Source organism: Fringilla coelebs (genome assembly GCF_963513975.1).
Source record: "Fringilla coelebs genome assembly, chromosome: 3".
Taxonomy (NCBI): Eukaryota; Metazoa; Chordata; class Aves; order Passeriformes; family Fringillidae; genus Fringilla; species Fringilla coelebs.
The window spans coordinates 87,665,111-87,689,975 of NC_140030.1; the positions used below are offsets into that span (position 1 = coordinate 87,665,111).

Consider the following 24,865-nt stretch of genomic DNA (forward strand, 5'->3'; position numbering starts at 1 on the left):
CAAGACAGACATGTAAATACTGTAAAACAAACAGAGCAAGAGCGTGGCATTCATCTCCTGGATCCCCCTCCAGCAAGGAAGGCGCATAAGATGGGACTATTTTGTGTATGGCTTGAACGCCAAGGTATTGAGTCAGCTTTTCCCTGCCTCCACCCCCACAGAACTCTATAGCTCATAGCCCCAGGACACCTTGGTTTTGTCACTGAAGACTATTCTCTGTCCTGATTTCCATGGAACAAACCTGGGTTTATAATACTTCAGGTGAGCAAAAGCTGTAGCTTGTATTAGGTTCCCTTCAAAAACTTACTCTTCTGTTTGTGTTTCCAGTTTTATTTACATTTAAAATTAGACCAACAAAGGGGAAATGTTTGAATCCAGGTTTCAAAGAGTTTTCTTTTACTCTCTCCACTGACAAGCTTCTGAGTTTGTAAATTGCATCCCACTCAAATCTAACCTTTTTTCTGAAACCACAGTTGTTTTTTCTTTCTTACTGAAAAGTACTTCTCATAGTGAATTGGTCATCAAAGCTGAATCATCAGGAGGAAACAACAAGTACTGAAGGAGCCCTAATAAAATTAAGGCTCACAAAATACAGTTGCTGCTTGCCTTTACACAACCAGCTGGGACACACTGGTGTAAGTGACCAGGGCTTTTGCCAGGACCAGTGTAAATACATGGTCTTTAATATCAGAAACTCTGGCCTTTGGCTATATAATGCTCAATACCATAAAGCCTTTCCAGTTAGTTTTGGAGTTCACTGCAAGGGGAAGGATTTTAAAATTCAAGAAGTTGAGTATTTATTCTTAATCCAGTCACTGGGAGCTGAGAGCCAAGTGGGGGTTGAGCAGGGAGAAGACAAACAACATGAAGAAGCCAGCAGCACCAGTGCAAATCCAAACCCACATTACAGCCTCCATGGAAGTGGAAGTTCCACTTCAGCAATGGAACTGAGATAGCAAACAAAAAATACACACTACAGCAGGCTGAGGGACTCTTCTCATATGAGAATGGTAAACTCTATGCAAAATTCATGTGTTCCAGTCCTGTAATTCCCCTTCTCAAACTGCTCCTTGCTGTCCAAATGAGCACCCTCACCATAAAATTACTCTTCTTGTCATTCCATGGCACAGGATGACTTATGGTGCAATCCTGCTGTGACAATGTCAAATCTAATTAGATCTAATGTAATCTTGGATGGAAGTTAGCAAGTGGTGGTAGTATCTTCTACTGCAAGCAACTTCATATTACATGAAAAGAGAAAAATAAGATATAAAAAAATTACCCACAATCCCACATAAGTTCTAAACCCACGCCTGGTAATAGTGAAATACTAATGAAGAGTAATTGTTTTAAAATAGTTACTTTAAAAAATAACAATAAGTGGCTAAACAGCCCCTATACTCTCACTGACTGCTCTGTTCATCTGTTAACACTACTCAGATTCATTCCACTTCTCTCTGAAGACTCCTCCAATTGACGTGATTTAAAAAAAAAAAAATTGCAGAATGTTCCTTTTTCCCACTCACAAAACCCCCCTAAAACTGGCTGGCAGTGTTTCCTAAATACATTTTTAAATACCACCGTTTTATAAAAAACACTCTCTCTCCAATAGTTGTTATCTCTATTAGTCTTGGGTGCATAAATTGGCAGTTCACACCCTCCTTTATTGCTCCCACAGTGCTGCTGACCCTGAAAAGCTTAAAATAATCTTGTAGGCTGCAGGCTGTGCAGGGCTAGAAATCAGGTTAGTGTATTTCATGCCACATTATGCACCAGGGTTGAAGTGGGCAGCTATCCCTTTATCCATCACACCCATCCTGTGCCTCTCCCAAGATGTGTGTGGGAGAAGACTGGGCAAAGCCAAGAGCCTGAGCAGCCCCTGGGCCAGGAGGCAGTGAGTGCTTTAGCACAGATCCTTGTAAACCTCACCTGAGCATTACTTTGAGGTTTGCCAGGGAGGTGCACCCTCTAAACTTTGTGTACTCTCCACAGGAGCCTCTTAGCAAGACAAAATGCCAAGTGAACACACAGAGGACTAAATGCAAAGGAAAAGGCATCCCACGGAGCTATGAGAAGGAGGAGCACACAGCTAAGAAAATAGGGAAAATGTCTACACCCCATAATACCAAAGGATCATTTACACAACTGAGTTCAGGCACAAGACTTCTCTCTTATTTAGACACTGGACAGAAAATTGCTTTTTATGCAAGCTGTGGAATGACAAAATTAGAAGACAAACTGTGTGGTGGTTTTGGATGGCATTCCTGTCATGGTAGGCTTTGTGTTTCCATTGCATCTGTAGAATGCTCATTAGTAAGATAATGATTTTTTGTTGAAGATGACAGGTGGGTTGTGAGGCCGTTTATTTTCCTGTTACCAACTTGTTTTTGAGAACACAAATACCTTTGAGGAATCTTAATTTTTGCCAGACTGGCACTTCAGTTTTCTGAGCTAAACTTGTCATCATGATGTACAGAGGTCACAGTGAAGAGGTGGGCAATAGCCATCTGCAGTAGGAGATCTGTCCCAGCTGCCACTACTCAAGTGTGTTTTGAGCACTATTTCAGCTTCCCTTAAATATACAATATATATAAGTATCTTAATATTGAATTTTTGGGACACAGAATAAGGGCAAATTTTGTGCTTAGGGTACACAATTAAGAAACAAGTGATCTGACTCCTATTTCTAGGTTTGTACAACTTTGCCCTATTTTATCTCTTTGAGACATGGCAAAGCAATCAAAACCCACTGCTTCGAGGCTGCATTTCCTACAAGATGAGCTAGTTCAAGTATTTTTGTTTTTCTTAAAATTGTGCTTTTCTGTCCCTTTATAGGAGGACAGAGCTTTTTATTGTAAACTATTTCTTGAGTTAAAATAGTATGGTAAGAACCATCAGGCCTGAGAAGTCAAGCTCTGTGAAAGACTGTTCTAATGTTTACTGCTTATAAAAAATAGCTGGGTGTATATTCCTCGGGCCCTGTGCAGGCTGTGTGTGAGGGTGTGGAGCTCTTAACAAAGTCTTTCTGTATTCAAACTGTTACCAAGCTATTGAAGTTAAATTGGTCTTGAGAGGAACAAACAAAACAAAGTTATACTTAAAGCAGAATGAGTTTAAAAAAAAAGAGAGCAAAAATAATAAAGCCCAACACAGACACTATGCCTGGGGTAAAGCACTCTGTCAGCCTGCTAGAGCAGGCAGTGGGGCAGTCTTGCCAACTAACCACATTTCCTCTCAAAAATATTCATGGCTACTTCTACTCTAACCCTAGCCAATGAAAAAAAAAACCCAAAATGCAAAATCCTTGGACCCTGGCCACTACTGAGAAGTATGAATGGCCTGGTCAGGTGTATCTGCCCTGTGAGGCAGAAAAAACTACATGTGTCCATGAAAATCTTCACCAGGACTGTCATGCCCACTCATTTTGTCTACCTTAATCAAGGTTTTGTTATTAACAAAAGAAGTATTTCATGTTTTTCTCTTAAATATGACATATACCAGAATTCAGTTTTGGCAAATGGGGATCTTTGGGTTCATTTATCACCACTTCACTTGTCTCCATACTGCATCTTCCCCTTAGCAGGAATGAAAGGACAGGAGGTCCATTCAAATGCTTCCCTGCATTACCATTTAACTTAAAAGTATTCCCCTAGTAAAGTCAAATGGCAAATTAACTTAAATCCTCATCCAAGTCCTGTGCCTGCATATTTCTTATGTAGTGGGACATAGCTGGAAACACAGTCAAACTCAGTTTCCACTCAGTTGGGCACAGTCTGGATCCCACATGAATACTGATATGGGATGGCAATGCTATGGCATTGCATCTTCCTGCACCATCCTGTTCTGAATCACTACATATCCTACACTGCTCCTTTTGTCTTCTTCAACTCTACCATTAAAATGTCCCAGTCAAGATAAAGAAGAAAAGGTTATGTAATAATTTGGTTTCTAGTAATCAGGGACATACGACGCCCCACAGCAAGCCATGCCTTGAAAGTAAGTGCCAATGCCACCAAGGTAACAAGTTTGCCTTTGTACAAAGACATTCCTTTTCTTCTGACTAAAACACCCTCACTGGAAATCCTTCCTGACACAAAAGCATTGTGCAGCTGAACTAAACCCTCACTTGGATTATTAAATTGTACCACTGATCAGCATTTCTGTATTATAGCTAAAATAATCCTTCCTGTAAACCACTTAGCCAAGAAAAGTGGCGCAAGGGAACAGTTTTAAATCGCTCTCCAGGAATGGCTGAAGCAAGCATTTAAGAGAACAACCCTTTTTTATTATTCATATCCACTAACCTTTCTCTACAGGCTCATCACCTTGCAAAAACTGTTTTAAGAATACAAACATATCCCACCTGACAACTGGCAAGTCATAGGCCCACATACATAATTTATTTTTGGAAGGCAAATTATATGGGCTACTGTCTCACATGTTTTAAATGATGGCCAGTCTTGCCTGCTTCATATTACATCTAACCTATACCCTCCTAAGGAAAAGGCAATTAGTTTTTGTCACAAAATGCTGTAAGGTAGCCAGCCCATATTTTGTATGTTGCTTTGTGACAGACAGACAATGAGCTTTCCTAAGGAGAATGTACTCAGAAATCTGAGAGTTTCTTTGACTGAGTGCTTTCAAAATAAAACCTTAATGCTCCCTGGAAGCAGACCTGTCCACACCAGATGAACTGCAAGGAGGATATCAGGACCAGTGCAGAAGCCTGGTAGAGGAGGCACACTGCCCCCCATGATACCAGCCCTAAACTGGAAGCACACTGTCCCTTATGGAGCAATGAGCTGTGTCAGCCCTGCTGCGTTGCTGCAGAAAGGACAGAGTACGTAGAAAAGAGTTTAGGCACCTGACTGGCACATGCTGCCTTCCCTCCTCCTCTCCCCAGCCTGGATTTACATTCTTGGCATAAGCTGCTCCTTCAATGCAATCTGTGTAGCAGCACTGAATTTGATAAGAACAGCTGAGTGTTTTGCATTTTTATGTGCGTAGTGATGTGTCGCCTGCTGGAGAGAAATCAGAATCCCTCTGGGAGGGAAGCAGGGGCATGTGGATCTGCTGCTAAGAACCTGAAAGGTTTGTGAAGACTCCTCCTTCTCTGCCCTGCCTATCTTTATGCAGTTTTACCAAAATCTGAATAACACAGGAATGAAACATCCAACCAAAACTATATAGTGAAAGATGTACTACTTTATAGTCTGGTTTTGGAGAAAAAAATCTTTAAAATCCCTAAAAGTTTAATCCTCCAGAGGAAGCTGTTGTATTTCACTGCCATGTGAAACATCTTCCCTCTAAATCAAATGCCCACTATGTAAGACAAGGCCTAATATATCATTATTTTTAAAATAAGCATGTGTCTCTTTAATGGGATAGCATCAGTCCCTCTAACTCTCATTTATAATGGCTTATGCATTAAGTCTTGCAGAGACATGTGAATGCTGCAATAAAGCAAAATCCTCTGCTGTGCTCCTGCAACCTGCCAATGAATGGCCCCAGAAATTCTGAGCACATTTCTTTTAATAATGAGTCACTATCATATTGAGTCACTCCCTCCAGCAGCAAAATCCTATTGATATCTCAATATTTTCATGCTGATAATATTAACATAGGAAAATGTCTCATTGTGATTACATCAGAGATCATTTCTAGTTACTTGCTGCACAGTTCTCAGAGAGTTCAGAAGGTCAGTCACAAGTTTCACTCTTGCAATCTTGCTTTCATCCCCAGCTGCTAACACTGCAAGTTTATATGGCTGCTTCATCACATTGTTTAAAAAAATAATCTTACTTAGCAAAGTTTAAAAAAAACTTCGAAGGTTGAAGAAATCAACAAAGATGTTGGTCCTGTGAGTTTCTGTGTAAATTGCAAGCATGTATATAATCTCACTGATAACCCTCCAGTCCTCAGAGGTTCCTAGCATCTCTGAATTTCAGGAGACCAATTTCTTTAGGCCGAAAAGTTTATCTTAAATTCAGGGATTACCTCATAAACTTAAAAAGAACCCAAACAAAACACAAATCCACAGCAGTAAAGACAAGTGGGCAAGTGGAAGCAATCTCTGGCTCGCTTGCAGGCACGGAAGATGGTTATCACAGCACACAGGCAGGGAGAAGAGGTAGATGGCATGAAATATGCCGTCCCAGGACAGTCAGGCAAGTAGAGACTAGAGGGATCTCCATTTTTTCCACTCAAGAGTGAGGTATAGGGAGCAGAGGACAAGCCCCTTGCCTGATCCAAGGTCCTCCCCTCCCCTTCATTTCGTCACTTAAAGGTGCAGGGAGATAACCAATAAAGGCTGTTTGCTTTTCATTGAGCAAGAGGCTGCAACTCCATTTCAGAGCAGCAGGGACTCTGGATGCCTTGGCAATTCTTGGTTAATGTAGAGCGTAAAGCACCTGCCAGCTAACTGATAACAGCATCCTGGGCCAAACCAACCGGAAAGCAGTCCTTGACTAAGGTCCGTACGGCGTGCCCCGGGACATGCTCTCCAAAACACGGGAACAGAAATCCTGCATACCCTTCAGTTTGTTAAACCCCAAGAAGCCGACATTTGTGGCTCCAAGTTGCCTCATCTTCTGCCAGTAAAACTGAATTCCTCAGTTGGCAGGATGAGGAAATACAGCAGGAATACAGTTTCACCCAAACTGAAATTTTTGAGGTGGATTAAGTGAGCCACTAAATAGCTGTTTTGGTAACAGGCTGAATTTTCTTCTGGTCCTTGCTTACCAGGTCCACACAAGACATTTGGAAGAACTGCTTGTTTTGTTCAAGAAGATAAAAGCACCTCTGGAAAGGAAAAGGCAGTGGAACATACCTGTCATCACAGTAGGTGAATTTCATGTCCATGCTATGGCGACTCAGGAAGGTCTTGCTGTCCAGGGGGATATCGATGTTTGAAGGGTGCTGAATAGGCTCACACATTATTATAAGGCAGGTGAGAAGAGGCTCCTTATACCCACACAGAGTGTGAGGAGGGCAAGTGTTGTACACTTTAACTTGTCCAGTGCAGTGCAAAACCTGAAATAACAAGAAACAAACTTTGGATATACTTTCTCTCCACATCAAAATGTCTAATAAAATCAAACCCACTTAATTTGGCTCAAATATTGTACCTTCCATGTGGCAGACTTGAGGTTAACAGTTCTGCCTCTGTTGGTAACAGTGCATTTCATCCTCATGAAGAAGTCACGCTCAGTTGACATCTCTTTGCTTTTCTTTCCAAAGCCTGGACCTGTATAAGGAAAAGACAAATTAATTTTCTCATTTTCCTTCTTGATTTCTTCTACTTATAAGCACGAACGATTCAACAGAAATAACAGACTAATTCTCAGATCGTTTACCTGCAGAGGCCATCAAAGATGCTTGGACCATTGCAGAGCACTTTGTAGAGCTCAGACCTAAAACTTTAAGTGGACTTTGTGCATTTTAAACCTATGTTTCAGCTTGCTGTACGTGAATCTTTCCACAGCATTACAACTGAAAACATTATACCTGTCTAAACTTGATGAAAGGGAAACACTAAACAAACAGTTTCTTGGTACTATCATATTTAAGCAGTATTTGGCAAAACAAAATGAATCTGTAAAGCACTGAATAGGAGTTAATGATTACTGTAGGGATGAAAATTCCTTTTACCATGATGAACAGATCTCTTTTGCTATTCATTTACTTAATTTGGTTATTTCAAAAACAAACAAGGACTTCTGCATTTTCATTATTACCATTTTTCAGACTCAGATTCTCTCGAATTTCCTCATGGTCACATGGATGAGTGAAGTCAAAAATGCTGTGTCCAGTGAGTTCCACCTGTGTGGATGTAAGAACTACACATAGCAAATCAAAGCAATTGAAAGTATTTATCTGTTTTTAAATACAATTGAAATGAAACTGGTCACTAGAACTAAGTGCATCAACAGGATGCTCACAGACACAAATCCCATGACCCACCCTTTATTTATCCTCTGCATAACTCCTCATTTTCACCCCAGAATAATTCTCTTATCTTTGAATTTGCACAGTGCAGTTAACAGTCAACACCTCTTGCTATTTTTGACACAGGACAAAACTCCCAATCCACAAAGCAGAAAAGGGGGGACCAAAAAGAGCAGCTCTATCCCCTTTGCCCCATAGTCTAAGGCACAAGTAGAATAAATGCCTTCTCATCTCCCTAGAAAGATGTAGAAAGGTAACTGTGCAGTCACCAAAGACACTACAACTAGATAGGGAGAGGGAACCTGCAACACATGTAGTCTGCTGTGCAGGGTACTGCCTGAGAAATAAGACATTTTATTTCCAGTTTTTCTTGCAGTGACACATAGCTGGGTTTTCTGCATTTAGACATAAGAGTTCTTTCTATGAACTGTATTACAAAGAGAGGAAAGTGTAAGGGAATAAGTTACCTGGGTAAGACCCATATACTTGTTGACATTCTCAGACAAAAAGATCATATCTCCATCTTGTGTCACCACAGCAATAAATCCCTCCAAAGCTTTCAGGTACAAGTTGTCCATCTGCTGGTCTGCCTCTAGTTCATTCTCATTGTCAGCACATACTGAGAAAAAAAAAAAGAAAAAAAATCATTTAAAGCCTTCAACACCCCAGCCAGCCTTTTTCAATGCAAGTACATCCAGTTACAAGGCGATAAAATATTTTTATGCTGTTAAAATTTCCTTTCAACAAATCTCTTCTGGTGGGGCCTTCAGAACAGCATATGAAAAGGATGTCCTTATCACTAGAAAGGCAGGAGATACTTTTCTAAATGTTCTGGCAAGTGCAAGACCCTCTCTTCGCCTTTAGCATGTTTCTGCAAGATGTGTTTTCAGTCACTAACACCTGCAGATGTGGATGGCTGAAGTGCATCTTCTTTGTGCACTTTCTCTTGGCCACTTGCAACATTTGTAGCTCCTAACAGGCACGAGGTAGAGGGCAAGCCCTACAGAAGGTACATAAATCTGTGCATCCCTAACAAACACCTGACAGGACTCTTCCATCAGGTCAGGCTTTCTAAAAAGTTGGAATACAGCTCCTACAAAACATGCCTGAATAGACCTCTTCACTCAGTACAGACACATCTGTTAACACTACTTTGGATAGAAAAAGTAGAAAACTGCTCCCTTGAAGTCATTCTGGGTTTTGTCATCCCATAAATCTCAGTATTCCTTGGAAAACCACAGATCCATCTCACCGATACCTGCTTTTTCAACTGCAGACCTTAGGACTTCCTATGCCTCACTCCACCCAAGTCTGACAAGCTTCATCACCCACCCTCATTTCCCCTGTCCTGCAAGGAGAGCCTCAGACTCTGCCTAGATGTTTGCCTGTGCAGATTTATGAACCTAGTACATCTTACTAATTTCTGGGACGGACATGAAACCTAAGGCTGTGCTAGAATATTCATTGCAGCTATTTTTCTTTCAGTTATCTGTGTTCCTGGTACCTTTTGGCTGCAGCGTAGCCACAATCGATGGCCCCGTGATGCCCTCATCACGTGTGCTCCACACAGCCCATCCAGTGCAGTGGGAGGCAGCACGTGGCAAAACTGCAGGCAGAGGGAGAGGGGGCAGGCACTGCTCCCCCTGATGCCAGTCACAAATGCCCATTTTCCCTTCTATGCTTCTAAGCATGTCTCAGCTCCATGAATAAGTAGCCATCAGGGAATGACATGCAGACAGGTAGTACCGAAAAATTTCTGTGTAGGAGCTGGCCCATTGATTTCTTGAGATGCTTTATGTGAAACTTCTAGAATTGTGTTTTACAAAAACACTTACAGATACTGTATTTGGTCTGTGTACCTCAGACATGCTGTGTACCTCAGACTTGCATCTTTACAGTTTTGTCAGTTAGCCTGCACATTTGTGATCAGTCATTGCAAATGTCATGGTAAGGCTCTGATTTTGAAGGGAAAAAACAAGTAAAAGAAGAAAAAAAACCCACCTTATTGTCTCAGAATAAGGAATAACCAACTTCAAGATAAAGAGCCATGGGTAAGTTCCCTCTAGATCAAAGATCCCCTAGAGCCCATGGCAGCAAGGATGATGAGAGAAGAGCTGAAGCTATTCTGCTCTCTGTGCTCCTTCCTGATGGCACAAGAGTGCTCCAGGCCAAGCCCACGACCAATTTTGCCATCCAGAGGCTCCAACCATAATTTCATCAGCCTTACTTGCAAGAACAGTGGGACACAAACAAATTCCTTGAAGAAGTTGCTCTCCTTTGATGGTTTAATGCTGCAATTTCAGCTTACAGTTTGTTCTGTTAGCACTTGAGAGAAGTCATTAATTTTTGTTCTTTTCCTCAATGAAACAGAACATTGATCATATTCCTTCACGTTTCTTGTTGAAATACTCATTTTGCAAGAAGTCTAGAAGCAGGACTAGGGCATTGCTTTGTAAAATGTTACATGGTTTGGGTTTGTTGCTTTTTTGAATAGGGAAGAGGCTGAGCCAAAGTAATGCAGTTTTTACTTTGAAGCACTAATGAGTGATGATTAAAGGATAAGTTTGATCTGTACAGCTCCTGGAACTGCAGCTGCTAGCGCCTGAGGATGGACTGCAAGCGAACCAAGAGGGATGAGCAGTCGCAATGCAGAGCCCAGCAAGCGCTGTTTGGAACAGGTAAGTGGTGACAAAAACGATGCTGGCTGCTGCTGCTGCATCCTCCTGTTCCTCAACATCCCTCCCTGGCTGTGGCAGTACTAGTTGTTGGTTTCTCTGGGTCTGGATTGAAGGCACTTGAGATGGGAGTTCATGTCCAGACTCAAGTGTTTATTGTTTCTTACCAGTAAAACTGTCTCACTACTGTGAGTTTGGCAGGTTTTCATTAGAAAGCACAAAATGGCTAACAATCTCTTCTTACAAGGACTTTTAAGGCTAAACTATCCAATTAAGAACTGACACCTAGATTATTTTCCCTTTTAACCCAATAACTGATCCCAAAGAGCCTGCAACACAGGCTTTTCTGCCCAATTAAAAAATGCCACCCAAACCCAGGAAGAAGAAGGAAGAAGCAGCATGAAGAAGAAACCCAGGATGACACCCTGTGCCTTCCATCTTGTTTCCATCCACAACATACTAGAAATCCAAAACCCTAAATTTCTCACCAAGTGATACACCTACACTACTCTCTATAATCTATTTCACACTTCTGTGGATTCTAGTCTATCTTGAAATCTAGGAAACTTTCTCCATGAATGAGGGTCAAAGTCAGTGCTCCCCTGGGGGCCAGGGCACCCCAGAGCAGATAGGGAAATACTCCTGGTGCCCTGGGTTTCGACACCTGGCAGCAGCCTATCATGCATCATGCAAACAAGGGAAGAAATGGTCTCAGCCCCAGAGCTATGGAGAGCACTTGGTTTATCACCCTTTGCCTCTCAACAAGACTGGTAGCAGGGAAGAGAGGATGCTCCCTGGGGATGGCCAGCACAGGCTGGGGATTTTCATTTCACGTCCTTGCACTGAAATTCAGGCTACACATGCAGGGGCCAGTTCCTTCTCAGTACAAAGCAAATGACTTCAGGAAATTGCATCAGGACTAGCATTTAAAATACAGAAAATATACAATAATATATTTGAATAGTACGCACTTTGACCAAAATGACATTTAGGAAAGGAAAAAGAAAAAAAAAAAAAGAGGTAAGTGACCATCTGCTCCCAAGCTTGTTTCTGCTGCGTAAAGAATGTCAAGGGTCTTTTTTTACTTTTCCGGAAGCAAACAAATGGTTTATTCAGCAGGGATCATGGCTGTAGCCCAAGACAATCAGCCAAGTGTGGGTTCAGAGAAAAAAATGACTTTTCAGCTCTAACCCCAGACCCTCCTTTCCATTTTTTTTCCCAGCTCATTAAGTTTGCATTAACAAAACATGACCATTCAAAGGCAGGAAGGCTATTCAAAGCATTTGTATTCTTAAATGCCTCCAACAGTGAAAGACAAACACTTTACTTGTATTATCAGATGATTAAGTTTGCTTTTCCCTATATATAAATTATATTACTTATACAAACACACACAGAGGACATGGATCACTCACATCAGGGCTACAAGTTCAAAGCCTTAAGGTCCGAGCTGAGCACAGCACTTAAAGATAGTCAGCTTTAAAGCATGTGGTTACAGGGGTTTGTGGGATCAGAGTACACTGTTTTTATTAAAATTATCTTTGTCCAGCTGGAGGCATCTGTGATGTGGACAGAGAGGAGGGAGAGAAGATTGTCTGTGCTGCTGTGCACCCCATCTAACCTAACCCAAAAGCAGAACCAAGGTGTTTTGCAGACATGCTCCAGCCTCCCTGGTAACTCAATAAACCCCACTGCACCCCCTCCTTTCTCCTCAGCAGTCTGGCTGCAGCAGGAAAGGGGAGCTGGCAGATACAGGTTTCTTGTAGCACTTAATAGGGCATGCTCATGTTTCAAAGGCGAGGAACCTGCAGGCACTATCAGGCACATAAAGGTGGGGGCCAAGTACCTCCAGAGCCACTCCTCTGCTGTTGCCCATCTATCCCTTGCCTGTCCCCTACCCAGTGCAGCTCCAGCACTGGGGAACACACCAAAGGTGCTCATGCCTTCGACTGTTTCCAGGTCCTTTGCAAACACAGCCCCAGAAGGTGTCATCGGTGCTCACCCGCTGAAGCAGACCAGCTACCTGAGGATCCCAAGTCTGCAGCAAAGAAATATGCTGGGCTGCACTGTGGTGCCCTGGTGTGCCCTGTATCAGGTGACTTGGTATAATTATAGTAATATAAATAATAAATAGGAGTCCCTCCTATGGCTGCAGTGTCAGGATTAGAGCATGTTCCCTTTCTCCTGTGGAAAACACTAGCTCCTAATACACAGAGGATGTACAGACTTTAGGAGAGTGATACATCAGAAGCAGTTCAGTCATTGCCACTAGCAAAAATCTGCTTTGCTTCAGAAAGAATCTGTTTTGCAGATGCAAAACAAATAATGGCATGGCTACTGCAGGCTCCTCCCTGAAATCCCAACTGTGTTTCACTTTCCTTCAAATTGTCTTCACTAATTTACCTTGGTGCTGAACAGGAGCATTAGTGTAAGAAAATTCAGCTTCAGGTGGAAAATATTTGAGAAAGCTGGGACCAAAGGGAAGTGGGAAGTTAGCATGAGGAGGTGAGAGCAGAACTTCAGCCTTGGGTTTCCAGTAGGTCTGAGGTCACTTTATCCAGAGAGCAGCACCTCATGTAGGCTTGCCAGGTTTTTGCAGGTCTTTGAGAAGTAACAGTGGGACTCAGTTTATAATGATTTTTAGGGGGATGGGGGGGGGGGGGGGGGGGGGGGGTTTGTTTGATTGGTCTTTTGTTAAAATTGTGTTTCAAAATAGCTGCAAGCTAAATTTTGAAATAAGGATGTGTTTCTATTTTTTTCCCTACAACATTTTCCCCTCCCCTCAACTAAGGGGAGTACCTCGGTTCAGACATCATCACAGTATAGCAGGAAGACTGGGCTGCAAATATGCCAGTTTAAATTAACAGCACATTCAGCAGAATGAAGTGCTGTCATATTGTTGGTTATATTATAGCTACTTGATGGAGCCCAGCCAAGATTGTATTCATGTAACTCTGGAAAGCCTACACAGGAGGAGAATCCCTGTCTAGGGGAGACTGGGAGATGTTGAAACATGTCAAAAAGCCTTGTAAAACTGCTGCTGTGGCCTTCCTGGGATGACTGTCAGAGCTACCAGGAACAGACCAATGGTGTCTCATGTCCCAACATTTGATGGGTCATCCACTGCTCACTTTGCCCCAAGGCAGTACTTCTTGAATTTTGATACAGTATTTTTCACTCCATGTCTCAGTCTGTATTAAATTTTGGTAAGTATTTATTTTGACAAATTTTCTAACTGCCAAATAGAATTTATTCATTGACAAGAAACTTTGAACTGTAATGGCAAATGCTTATTGCAGTGTTTATGATAACCTTTTATGCTAAAAATAACTTTTGTAAACAAGCTTTGATTAATTCTCACTGTCAGGATGTGCACTGTTCCCAAGTTTAAGAACACTTTTTCCGTAGATGCTTGCTCATTTCCTTCAGTCCAACGTCTTGGAACGAGTCTGAAGGCTCAAAAATCAGGCTTCTCCTTAAAAGAAATAACTGTGCAGGTATAAACAACCTCCTAGCAAACAGCCTATAATTCCTCTCAACACCTTTGATCTGACTCAAAGGGGTCTTTCTGGTCAGTTCAGAGGTAGACAATGATAAAATGTGTTTCTACTGGAGGTCACATCATCACCTGCACAGAATTTTCCTGGCTTTGTCTCCTCCTGGTTCCTCTAAGTATCAATAAGTTGCTTACATATGGTGCATAACTGATACCAGGCTGCAGCTGCCACTCCAGAGGAGGGTTGCAAAACCTGCCTGATGTCAGCAGGCAAAAGTTAGGGCAGATCTAACAGCAGCTTCATCCTGCATCAGAGAGAGCAGCTTTGAGACTGACTTGTCTCTTCCTGGTTTCTTGTTTTCCATCAAAGGAAAGACACTTCCCCCCCCTTTTTTTTCTGTCTTGACAGGGCAGTACATCCTGTTCAAGGGGATATTTTCAATGTGTTCAATAAAAGCTTTCAATTTAGATACATCAAGAAAAAGCTACTCTTAAACTTGAGGCTTCCTGAAGGGCTCTTATCTCCAAGTGCACAAGCAATCTTGAATAAAGAAAACACTTATGCTAGTGTTGTTTTGATTGCAGAGTTTGTATCTAGCCAGATCATTCAGATGCTGCTCCCAGGAACTTGCTTGGAGTCCTGCAGCCATTGGTGTTGAATGTTGGGAATACAGCACCCCATCAGACCAGGCTTTGAGTCCCATGGGACCTTTGGGTGCACCTTCCCTGAAAGGGGACATCACTTCAAGCAGCTGAAGCACTCAGCATCCAACTCACTCTCATTCCTAGCAGCATGGTTGGCATAAAACTATTTTCCAATGTAATAAAAGCAATCAAGTAGACATGCTATTTTTAAAGCACTGTTTTATGCCACAATGGTCTGACATTAGATGCAGCTTGTCCAGACATTCAAAAACAATGCCCACATCAGTTCTCCCTACAGTCTGTCCTCTCCCTTAAAAGCCTAGAGAAAAGCTATTTTTTCCCCTTCTGCTCCCTGCTGGCTTTCCGGCTCTGTTGTCTCCCTCCCTTGAAACCTTCACACTGGCTTCCTTGTGGCCTCCCTTCTCCCAAACAACTTCCTGTCTGTATCCCTGTTCCCTCCCCATTTCTGCTGCTGTCTGCCTGGACAAGAACAACTCCCAGCCAGTTTCCTTTGCTGGATTTCTGCACAGAAAAGACACCCGGGTGACCACACAATTGGGATGGGATTAAGGCAAGCCAATAAAATTGTGTTTGCCTGATTAGCCTGATTAAAAAGTCTGTCGTCCTGGCACAGAGAAACTCACTGTACTAAAGAGTTTGGTTCCTGTAACACCTTTAGCATCAGCATGGTTCAAATAAACACTTAAAATTATTGGCAGTGTGCATACAGCCTTCCTAAAATGGACTCTCCTCCTCATATTCAGACACGAAGAGATTATCTGAGGCAACCTTAGCAACTATCACAATGTTAGCTGTTAACCAAGGCAGCCATTCTTTAGCAAAAGCCATTTTTTCTCTTTTGCCATCTATTAGCTCCCCAAAAAGCATTAGCCTTACTTACTAGCTATACTAGAAAATAATATGGGAAAAATACTGCTAACAGTTTTTCTGACCACACTGAAGGACACAAGATCCCAAATCCAAAAGCTCCACTACTGATAAGCATCAGAATGCCTATTTTCAGCAGCAACTTTATGGGATCAAAACCTTTACTTGCAATGAACAAAGATCAGTTCTAAATTTATCCCAAACATTTGAATCTGGCAATGGTAAAAATGTATTATGCCAGCAGAATTAGGAGACATCTTGAAAAATATTTAAGATGATAATAATTAAATATTTCTACTAAGCATTCCAATTATACCATGTACTGTTCTGTGCACAACATGGAAACAGTATTATAAAGCTATTGTTTCAGTTTGCTTCCTGTGATACTAATCTCAATCAGGCCGTCAGACGAACAGCCTGCATTTCTAAATGTTAAAGGCTTCCTCTCCAACATTCCCACACAGAATTGCCTACTGTGAAAATCAAAGGGAAACGTGTTACTAAGTAAAGCAGCAACTTTTATAAAGCCAAACCTGGTATTTTTTACCCTTTTGAACTCTGAGATATACAACCAGCTATTTCCTATTATGATAGGAGACAAGGGCCCTGCTACGCCTGCAGGAGACATGCACTCTGCAATCCAGAAGTCGGGATTTTTCGAGGCACGTAGCGGGAGAGCTCTCAATGAGGGCTCAGATTCAGGGACTCTGCCATTCACCTGCTGAAAGAATGTGGGCATAGATTTCCCTAGGTCTTGGCTTCCCAACAGATAAATGATCATTAGGCAGACACAGCTAATAAAACAGCCTGAGTTACACAAGTGAAAAGCCCTATTCCGACTCGGGGAACAATAGGAAAGGGCATGAGACGCTCAGTGCCAGCAGAGTGAGACTGGCAAGTTGCCTATGGCCATCTCCAAAATCCCACCTGGAGCATCAGCTTGCAGAAGGATCAGGATACAGTCCTGGGAAAGGCCCTGTTCTCTCTGCTTTGGGCAAAACTGCCTTAAAACAGAGAGATACGTTTGAGAATCGTGCCCACAAACAGTAACACAAAATGAAATATGGTGTGCTAGTAGGTCTTGATAGATTAAATTAGAAACAAGAAAAATGGTAATCAAACAGTAGTTTTATCTCTATCCCATTTTGAAGTTTTTTTTCACGTTGCAGCAAATGTTATTTCAATGTGCAAATGACAGAACAAATACACTCACTTAACTCCAGTTTACTGTAGGTGTCCAGCCCAAATAAGCCAAACCATTTCAATACAGACAACACAAAGCAAAGAGGGGGTTGCAGGCTGGGGTTGGCATTTGCTTCTATGCACTTCCACCTCCCCATTTCCCAGTTCATCCATCAAGAGATGACACAGTGTTCCCCATGCTCCCTGTCGGTCAAATCAAACTTCTTAAATGCAACAGTATGTTTATGGTCAAATTCCAAATTCAACACACCTAAAACCTTTGCTGTAGCTTTGCTTGGGGCTCAGAAAGGGTCCAAAGCAGAAGCAAGAACAGAACAAGCACAAACATCACCCAAGGCCGCTTTCCATCTTGCTTCACACACATCAAAACAGGACAGGCAGGCATCTGTGAGCCTCCACATCAAAACCCTACCACTCTGAACTGAACTGGATGGCCTTCTAGTGAAAACCAATGTCCTTATAAAGACTGACATTATTCAGAGGTCTACAAAGATAGGAAATTTAATTTATATGTTAGCTATACTCAGGATAGGAGATGAGCAGCAGAAAAGGTTTTCTGACTTGAGTTCCTTAATTATAATGTATTTTCATTATCAGAAAAGAATATCCAAAATTTCCAGAAAATCCATCCTTTTAAAGTCCCTTAAGTTCAACTCCTCAGAATAAAAGCATCTAAGATTTTGAAACCCTTATCTACACCTCTGGTCCCTAAAGATGCAGCCACGGACAAATCTGCATTTGACTATCAACATAAATTTTAATGAGAGGATTTACTCCAAGTTAATATTTGGAGTGAGGAAGTGAGTCCATCAGATTTAAAGCTAAGCAAATAATCAATATAGAGAAAGTATGAAATATTAAAGCACAGCCTGTCACTACTGGTGGTGGTACTTCAAGAAAATGTAAATTTTATACATGAATCACATTATTTTTCAAACATTGTCACAGAAATATGTCTCAGAATTATAATATCTTTGTGTGTGTGTATGAATACTATACATGTATACTGAATTGTCATCACTATCAAATAATGAGTCTAAGCCTTAACAATAGAAGCATCAAAATAAATGTATTAGTCAGTAGATTTTTTTTCTTACTGAGAAATGCAAATTAATTTGAAAAGTTCACTTTAATCTTAGCAGTTTAGCGAATGTATTCTTCTGATGATGACTGCATCTGATTATTTCATGTCAGTTTTTACAGGCAGGCACATTACTTATATTATCGGTTACTGCCTCTCAGTTTACTTTTCCTATGGTGTGTCAGTCCTCAGTTCCTGCCATATAAATATTTGAAAAGCTGAGGCTGTGTTTTTATGAGAAAATTACTAACAAATTGGCTTTGTTTAAGAACATTTACCTATTTACGCAACTTCAAGTATTAGTTACACGACAAAATCAGAGACGATTTCCAAACACTGTTCAGCACATAAACTTTTCTTTTCACAGGAGCACATGATAAAACCACATTCTGTAAGCTAAGATAAAAAATACCTACATTTTATAGAGTAGGCTTCAGCAAAAGCCAAAAGTGCTAAAGAAATTACAGAGCATAAAGAAGCAGAATTGAATTTGCCATATCTTTCAGACTAACCAACAACAAACCAACAGCGAATTCGACCACAAAATGGGATGCTTCCTAATAACATTTATTAAAGTAATTGCTGTTGTATGACTCAACTTTTCTGAGTAGAGGAAGTGCAATCGTGACCTTATTGGGAGTCTTGCCATTAATGAAGGAAAAGACAAAATTCTGGGGTTACCATTCACAAACAATGCAGGCATTGTTTTCTTAACGTATTCTGAACACTCATAGGTCACCGTGTGAAAGTTCTGGAAACATCAGTTGTTTGCATTGATCTTACAGGCTACCCAAGCCACATATTTCCATCAAAGTGTGTATTCAAGTATAGGGGGCAAAATAAGAATATTCCTAATTTTATCAGTTTTCACAGGCTATAAAAATCACGCTTGTTCACGTTTCCTACTAGTCCAACGTGAGCAAAACTGCACAGAATCCACTCACATCAAGTTGTTTTAGCTATCTTAGTACAGCTTGTTTTAAGCAACCTACCTACTACTCTTTGCCAGTGGATAGCACAATTACTCCTTTCAAACAAAGTATTGGACCTTCAGAGCATCCCAGCTGCTGTTTGAATGTGCAGGCACAAACATGCTTGCCACGCCAAACTGAAAATTATTTGTTTCAGCATGGAAGCTTAAGGCATATGTTTGAATTCTGATTAAACTCTTAAAAGCTCAAAATCTCGTGACTGAGATTAATAAACCACATTGAAGAGTTCTCAGAGGTTTTATTTAGAGAGGCAAAAAACCTGCACTAACTGTAATTTTGGTAACCCTGTAGTCAGAGAAGAGCATGCATAATCTTACCAAGCTGCCATCAGCCAGCCCGGACACCTAAGCTCTTTTAGCCAGATCTTACCTGAAGACAAAAGCTTATGAGTCCGTAGGAAACTGATTGCCAGGCGCATTATGGATGCCTTGTCCAGGTGGGAACTGATGTTGTGGGGCAGGGGCAGCTCATGTGCCAGCTCATAGAAAACCTCGGTCTCTTTGCTTCTTCTGCATCTTGCTGCATCTCTCGATTTCTCCTTCCTCCGTTCGGAACTGCTCCTGATAGGTAAAGAAGAGAAAGAAAAAATATTTATTGAAATGCAGTTCACAACTTGTGAGGCATTACAAGAGTGTATCTTCTCAGCAATGAATCCATTCTGTCAAGTGTTTGAAATCAATTGGCCAAGCTTTAATACTCATTTGTGCCCTTTGAATGGGAATTAGGAGAGGACTGCCACAGCTGGAAAGGGCTCAGACTGTACATGAGTCAGCCTTTGAATGCCCTGAATCCCCACACAGTACAACAGAATTGAGATCTGCCTTAGGCAAGAGATTACAAATGAAATAGCAAATTATTACTTCTGGATTCAGGAAACATTAAAAATAATTTTTTTGTTTGTTCAATATAAATTTACTTACTCTGGGGTGGCAATCCATTTTTAAAGCTAGAATAATTACAGTGAATATGGCTGTGACATAGATACAACAATGTTGTGGAGTTTTTCAATGGGTGCACTCCACATTAAAATAAAAATAGTAGTAGAGTATCAAATTGTGTTGGTCTATAGAACTGTCTCAGGTCTTAATCCAAAACTTGTCCACAAAGCCATCTTGCTTTGACCATGAAGGGCACAAAATGGAAAATACAGTTGCTTGCAAGATAGAACAGCTTCTCCAAAGAAGGGCTAATTAAATCACCATTTCTCCACTGTTTGTGAAAATAGATTCCTTCTTGAGTAAGAGAACATAACCAATAGAGCTCCATGTAAAACAGAGGGGCAGGAAATAACAAAGGGGAAGACATTTTATGAAGCAAGTATGCACATTTATCCCACCAAGGGACATAAAGCTAAATTTAACATGTGAGAAGGGCAAGGAATAAATTTATAATGGTTCTGGGACAGGGCATTTTAGGAGCAAGCTCTAATGACTCTAAGGTTCTTTAATGAAGTACAATTTCATTAAATTTCAGAACATGAAGCATCTGAATCCATTTAAAACCATGAGCTATTTCAACCCCACGTAGCTCTGCTGATACTAAAAGTTCCTACACTTGCATGAATTGAGGTTTTGCAGTTGAGGATCACAGTCACACCAACACAAAATACATTTCCTTTCAAGCTGATTCTTGCAACAGTCCACCAGTGCCACTTGACTGAGCACAGAACAGGGTGGCAGGTAGAACAGTTCCACTGGTTTTGCTGTTTTGGCTGCACGTTTATTTCTAGAATCACCAGCAGCACCTCACTCCACTAGCGAGGCTCTCAAAAACAAAGCAGCTTATAACTTGTTTTTTCCAACATCAATATAAAATAATGAGCCAGTAAACTAAAAATGGACCAACCAAAAAACCCCACCCTATCAAAACCAGGAGTTTAAATAAATATATTCTGTTGCATGAAGATTATGAGGAAAACAAGTATTAATCGCAGTACTTAAGTCTAGAAACTGTTTCAATCATGATTGGTCTCACGCTAAACTGCCTAAAATAGAAAAGAAGTATTAATCCATAGCAGAGTATTCTAAAGAAGATTACTGCTTCTTGAAGACCTAGACAATCTGCAAAAACTTCTAGCACTGAAACCACAGGAGGCTTCATAAATTAGTAAGAAGGAAAACCAGCCAGGACGTGCATTAGATGCCAAGAGCAAAGTCACAATAAGGTGTTAGCTGGGGCTCCACAAGGCTGGACACTCAACATCATCATTCAAAGCAGGAGGGAGCTCCCAACACATCAGCGAAGCCCCTGTGCTGCAAAACACACGAAGCTGGGCACACATGTGGGATCAGACAGGTGCTCACTAGCGGGTGTGCCCACAGGGCAAGGGGGCTCAAATTCTTACAGGATCTTCTCAAGATCCTTGATCAGCCCCCAGCAAACCTCTTTCACAATTATTTGCCCAAGGTGACATTCTGTAGCATGGTCTCTGTTACAGGAGGCGTGCGCTGGTGGAGACCTCCACACATCTCAGTACATAATGGCAGGATCCAACTTCAATAATTACTTCAAGGGTATTGCTGAAGCAAACACCAACCCATCTAAGTTTGAATCTAAAGGAAATTCACAGGGTGACATTAACTTAATACTTTTCTCCTTGCCAAGTAAGAGTCATGCTCCATCCATGTGAAAAAAAAGTCCCTTACAACTATCTGAGAAGATACAACAAAAAATGCCTCATGTTCTCCTGGGGCAGGTGCTGGCTACAGGAGAATCAGGTATAATACACATACTGATGGCACTTTCAGAAACACCTCTTGCTTGTTAAAGAAAAATGTGCCTGGTCTGTGCCCATACAGACACTAGACTGGGAATAAATCTCAGTTTCTAATTATACCAAGAAAATAAGAGAGTAGAAGCAAAACAAAACCAAACAGAACAAAAACTCTGTAGCAGTATTTGTGAGCATTTCCAATTGCCGCTGGAAAAATATAACTTGAACCATAAATGTTTGAGCTCTGTTCTAAATCTAGAGGCCACAATTTTCACATTACAACCAACTTGGGCAAAACAAGATCCAGTCCCTCCTCATTTAATGATGAAACTTTGGGAAACAAGGCCAAAGTCAGGTCACAATTTATACAGTAAAAACAGGTTGTATAAGACAGGGTCTCTCATGATACCACTGCAGCCACAAAGAAAAATATTTAGTTTTCTAACCTCTGTAAATATAATTTTGAAGTGTGGCTAATGAGACAAGCTGGTTTCAATAACCATGGGTGGCTCACAGTTTCTAATAATTAACACTATAAGCAGAGAAAGATTTTCTCTCTCTCTGTTACAGATGCTTTCCCTCAACACTGCTTCTGACTGTCCTGCTAAGGTCCTCTGTAGAGAGACATCTCCGTTCTTTACACACCACACAAGAGCTTTCTCACATCAGAAAACAGGGAGAGGAATCAGCCTGCCTGGTGGTTTTCAAAAGACTTCTCTGCTCATCCATGATAATTTTCAATAACAAACAACTTGCCTATTAAGCATTTTCCCCTTGTGGCTTCCTGCACCTCAATTTTCCTCCCCATCTCCCCTCACACAGCACACCCTTGAGTTGTAGTGCTATTGTAGCCAGGGCAGCAGAAGCCCACCAAGACCCAAAACGCCCTCATGCCGCTTCCCCACTCAAGACCTTCATCTAAACTTGCTTGCTGTGCCTCCCAGGGATGTCCACGTCCAAGATGGTCATTCTGCGCTTACTTGTCCTAGTTGCAAAAGACTCCCAAAATTGCAGTTGAGTTACAGAATTCTGCAAAAAGCAGTATTTTCATTATTCTTGTTTGCAGACTGCAGGCCATTAATAATTCTCTCTGCAGTTAACCCCACATGATTAGCATTTCAGCCTGGGTGAGGCTGGTCCCCCCATAGCTGGAGAGCGGATAAGTGACTGCAACCTGCACGACTGAAGGCCAGGAGGAAAGAAAGGCTGATGCTGAATCCCCTTCACACATCACCCGGGCAATAGAGAAAAGGCCTGGGCTCTAGCTAATTTATGAATCATTCCCTCCTAGCACAAAAACCACCCACTTGTGTGGCAGAAAAAGAGCACACGTGTGTGTCACCGCTTGGAGAAAGCAACGCAAGCAGAAACCTCGCTCGCTCTGACAGAATTCTAGAAGTGCAGAGGGACGAGCGGAGAAAAGCACCACCAATCAAGCCACCCTACGCTGGTCCAAAGCCCCAGGGTATTCCAAGGTAAGCCTCCAGGGAGCTCCTGGACACCTGCTCCTTCAGGAGCCCCAGAATCAGGCAGGATAAGATTCCACTGAGCTGCACACGCACCCTCACACTGCAATCACAGCATAACTGGTCCTAATAAACCAAGAAAGGAACAGAGAAGCTCAAATTTCTTTTGGAAATGGGGAAGTCAAGCTGAGGAATGGGTCTGGTGACTCCATTCAGGTCTTGGCTACATAAATGGTGGTCAGGAGACTTGAGAAGGAACAGGGAGGTGTCGCTTCCCAGCAAGGACTCCCAGGGCTGCTGGATGATATGCCAGTGCTGCACTGCTTATGGGCGTGCAAGCCATTGGGAAAGGAAGAGTTCCGGAGGCACAGGCAGTTCTGTGACACAGAACACAAGTACAGCACTGTATCCTCAGAACAGCTGTTTACATGATTTCCCACTCCTTCCTGGTGGGTTTAGTTTGCACTCTGAAAATAGAATTTATGGGCCAATGCACGTGAGAAAAAATGACAAACAACTGGCAACTGTTTGTGCTCCCAAGGTGAAGCTTCCAAATTTTCATAAGCAGTTCTCCATGCTTCTTCCTAGAATCCAAACACCAAACTAGTCCCAAGGGTACACCCATGCCCAGGAACAGACCTCTTGATGCCACTGAGTGAAAACGCCCCAGGTGATGTAGAAATGCCTTGCATGGATCCCAGGAGCCAGATTCCTATCTCTTTTGCTCATTGCAGGCCCTTACAACACAACTTCACTGAAATCAGCAGGAATGCCTGCAGACAAAGGTCTTGCACACCCGGGGTGAAGATCATAATCTGACTTTCTGAAGCCTCTCTTACTGCAGGATTGCAAACTTCAGGGACAGCAACTTATTGGCAAAACCTGAAGACCCACATAACCCATCTGCTTTAAACAATCTTGCAAAACTACCATGTCAGCTTAGGAGTTGCCTTCCCAGTGCCCACTGCTGTGACAGCTCCAGGCTCCAGCAACCAGGAAAACTGCTGAGGGAGCCTGCCTCATCCAGAGGCTGCACTGCTGCCACTGTCCTGCTGCAGCATATCCTTAGAAGGTACCTGTGACCCAGAGACAGGAAGGATCAGCCCCACAAACAATGAGGCACACACATCATACCCCGCCTGGGAGCTTCGGCACACGGCGTCACTCGCTGATCCAAAGTTTGGTTAAGTGCCTACACAGTCCTCATCTCAGCAGCCAGGGACTGAGCTGAGGTTTCAGTCCTCTTTCCACTGCCTGGGACTGTATTCGCTCTCTGCAGTTTAAATCCCAGCAGTACTTCATCTCCACCAGTAATCCCTGCCCACCACCTCCACCCTTACATCTGCCTGGTCCTTCCCGCAGGCTGTGCCAACCCCCTCAGAGCCCTCGGTACCCACGCAGCTGATGAGGGTGCCAGGCAGTCAGCGTCAGGGGTCCTCCCTTCTGTCAAGGACATTGGTGGCCTTCTCTAAGCTGATGGAGGGACTTCCCAGGACTGCAGTCTTCGGCTCGGGTTTCGCTGCTCTTCACGAGTCCATGTGGGTTGATACTCAGGTTGTACACACACACACACACACACACACACACACACACACACTTGTTTAAGATTCAGCAGTGCAGCAACTGCACTGAAATACACTCCCACTGTGCAGGCTCCAGATCACAGAAGCTTTCAGAGGAACTGAAATGCACACCTTGCAGAAAAATATCTCCTAAGTAAGCCGGTAGCCTTCACTCGTACCTACATTCTGTGTGACAC

At 42.2% G+C, this 24,865-nt stretch overlaps 1 protein-coding gene across 1 annotated transcript in view; it reads right to left on the reverse strand.

The window, feature by feature from the left end:
* Positions 1-24,865, reverse strand: part of EPAS1 (endothelial PAS domain protein 1) — a 75,411-nt gene that overhangs the window by 14,160 nt on the left and 36,386 nt on the right. Inside the window, exons 2-6 of the mRNA XM_084202084.1 lie at positions 19,297-19,487; positions 8,415-8,566; positions 7,737-7,821; positions 7,128-7,246; positions 6,830-7,032 (exon numbers count right to left, since the gene is read on the reverse strand). Coding sequence (XP_084058210.1) covers positions 6,830-7,032; positions 7,128-7,246; positions 7,737-7,821; positions 8,415-8,566; positions 19,297-19,487 — 750 coding nt within the window. The remainder of the gene's footprint in view (positions 1-6,829; positions 7,033-7,127; positions 7,247-7,736; positions 7,822-8,414; positions 8,567-19,296; positions 19,488-24,865) is intronic.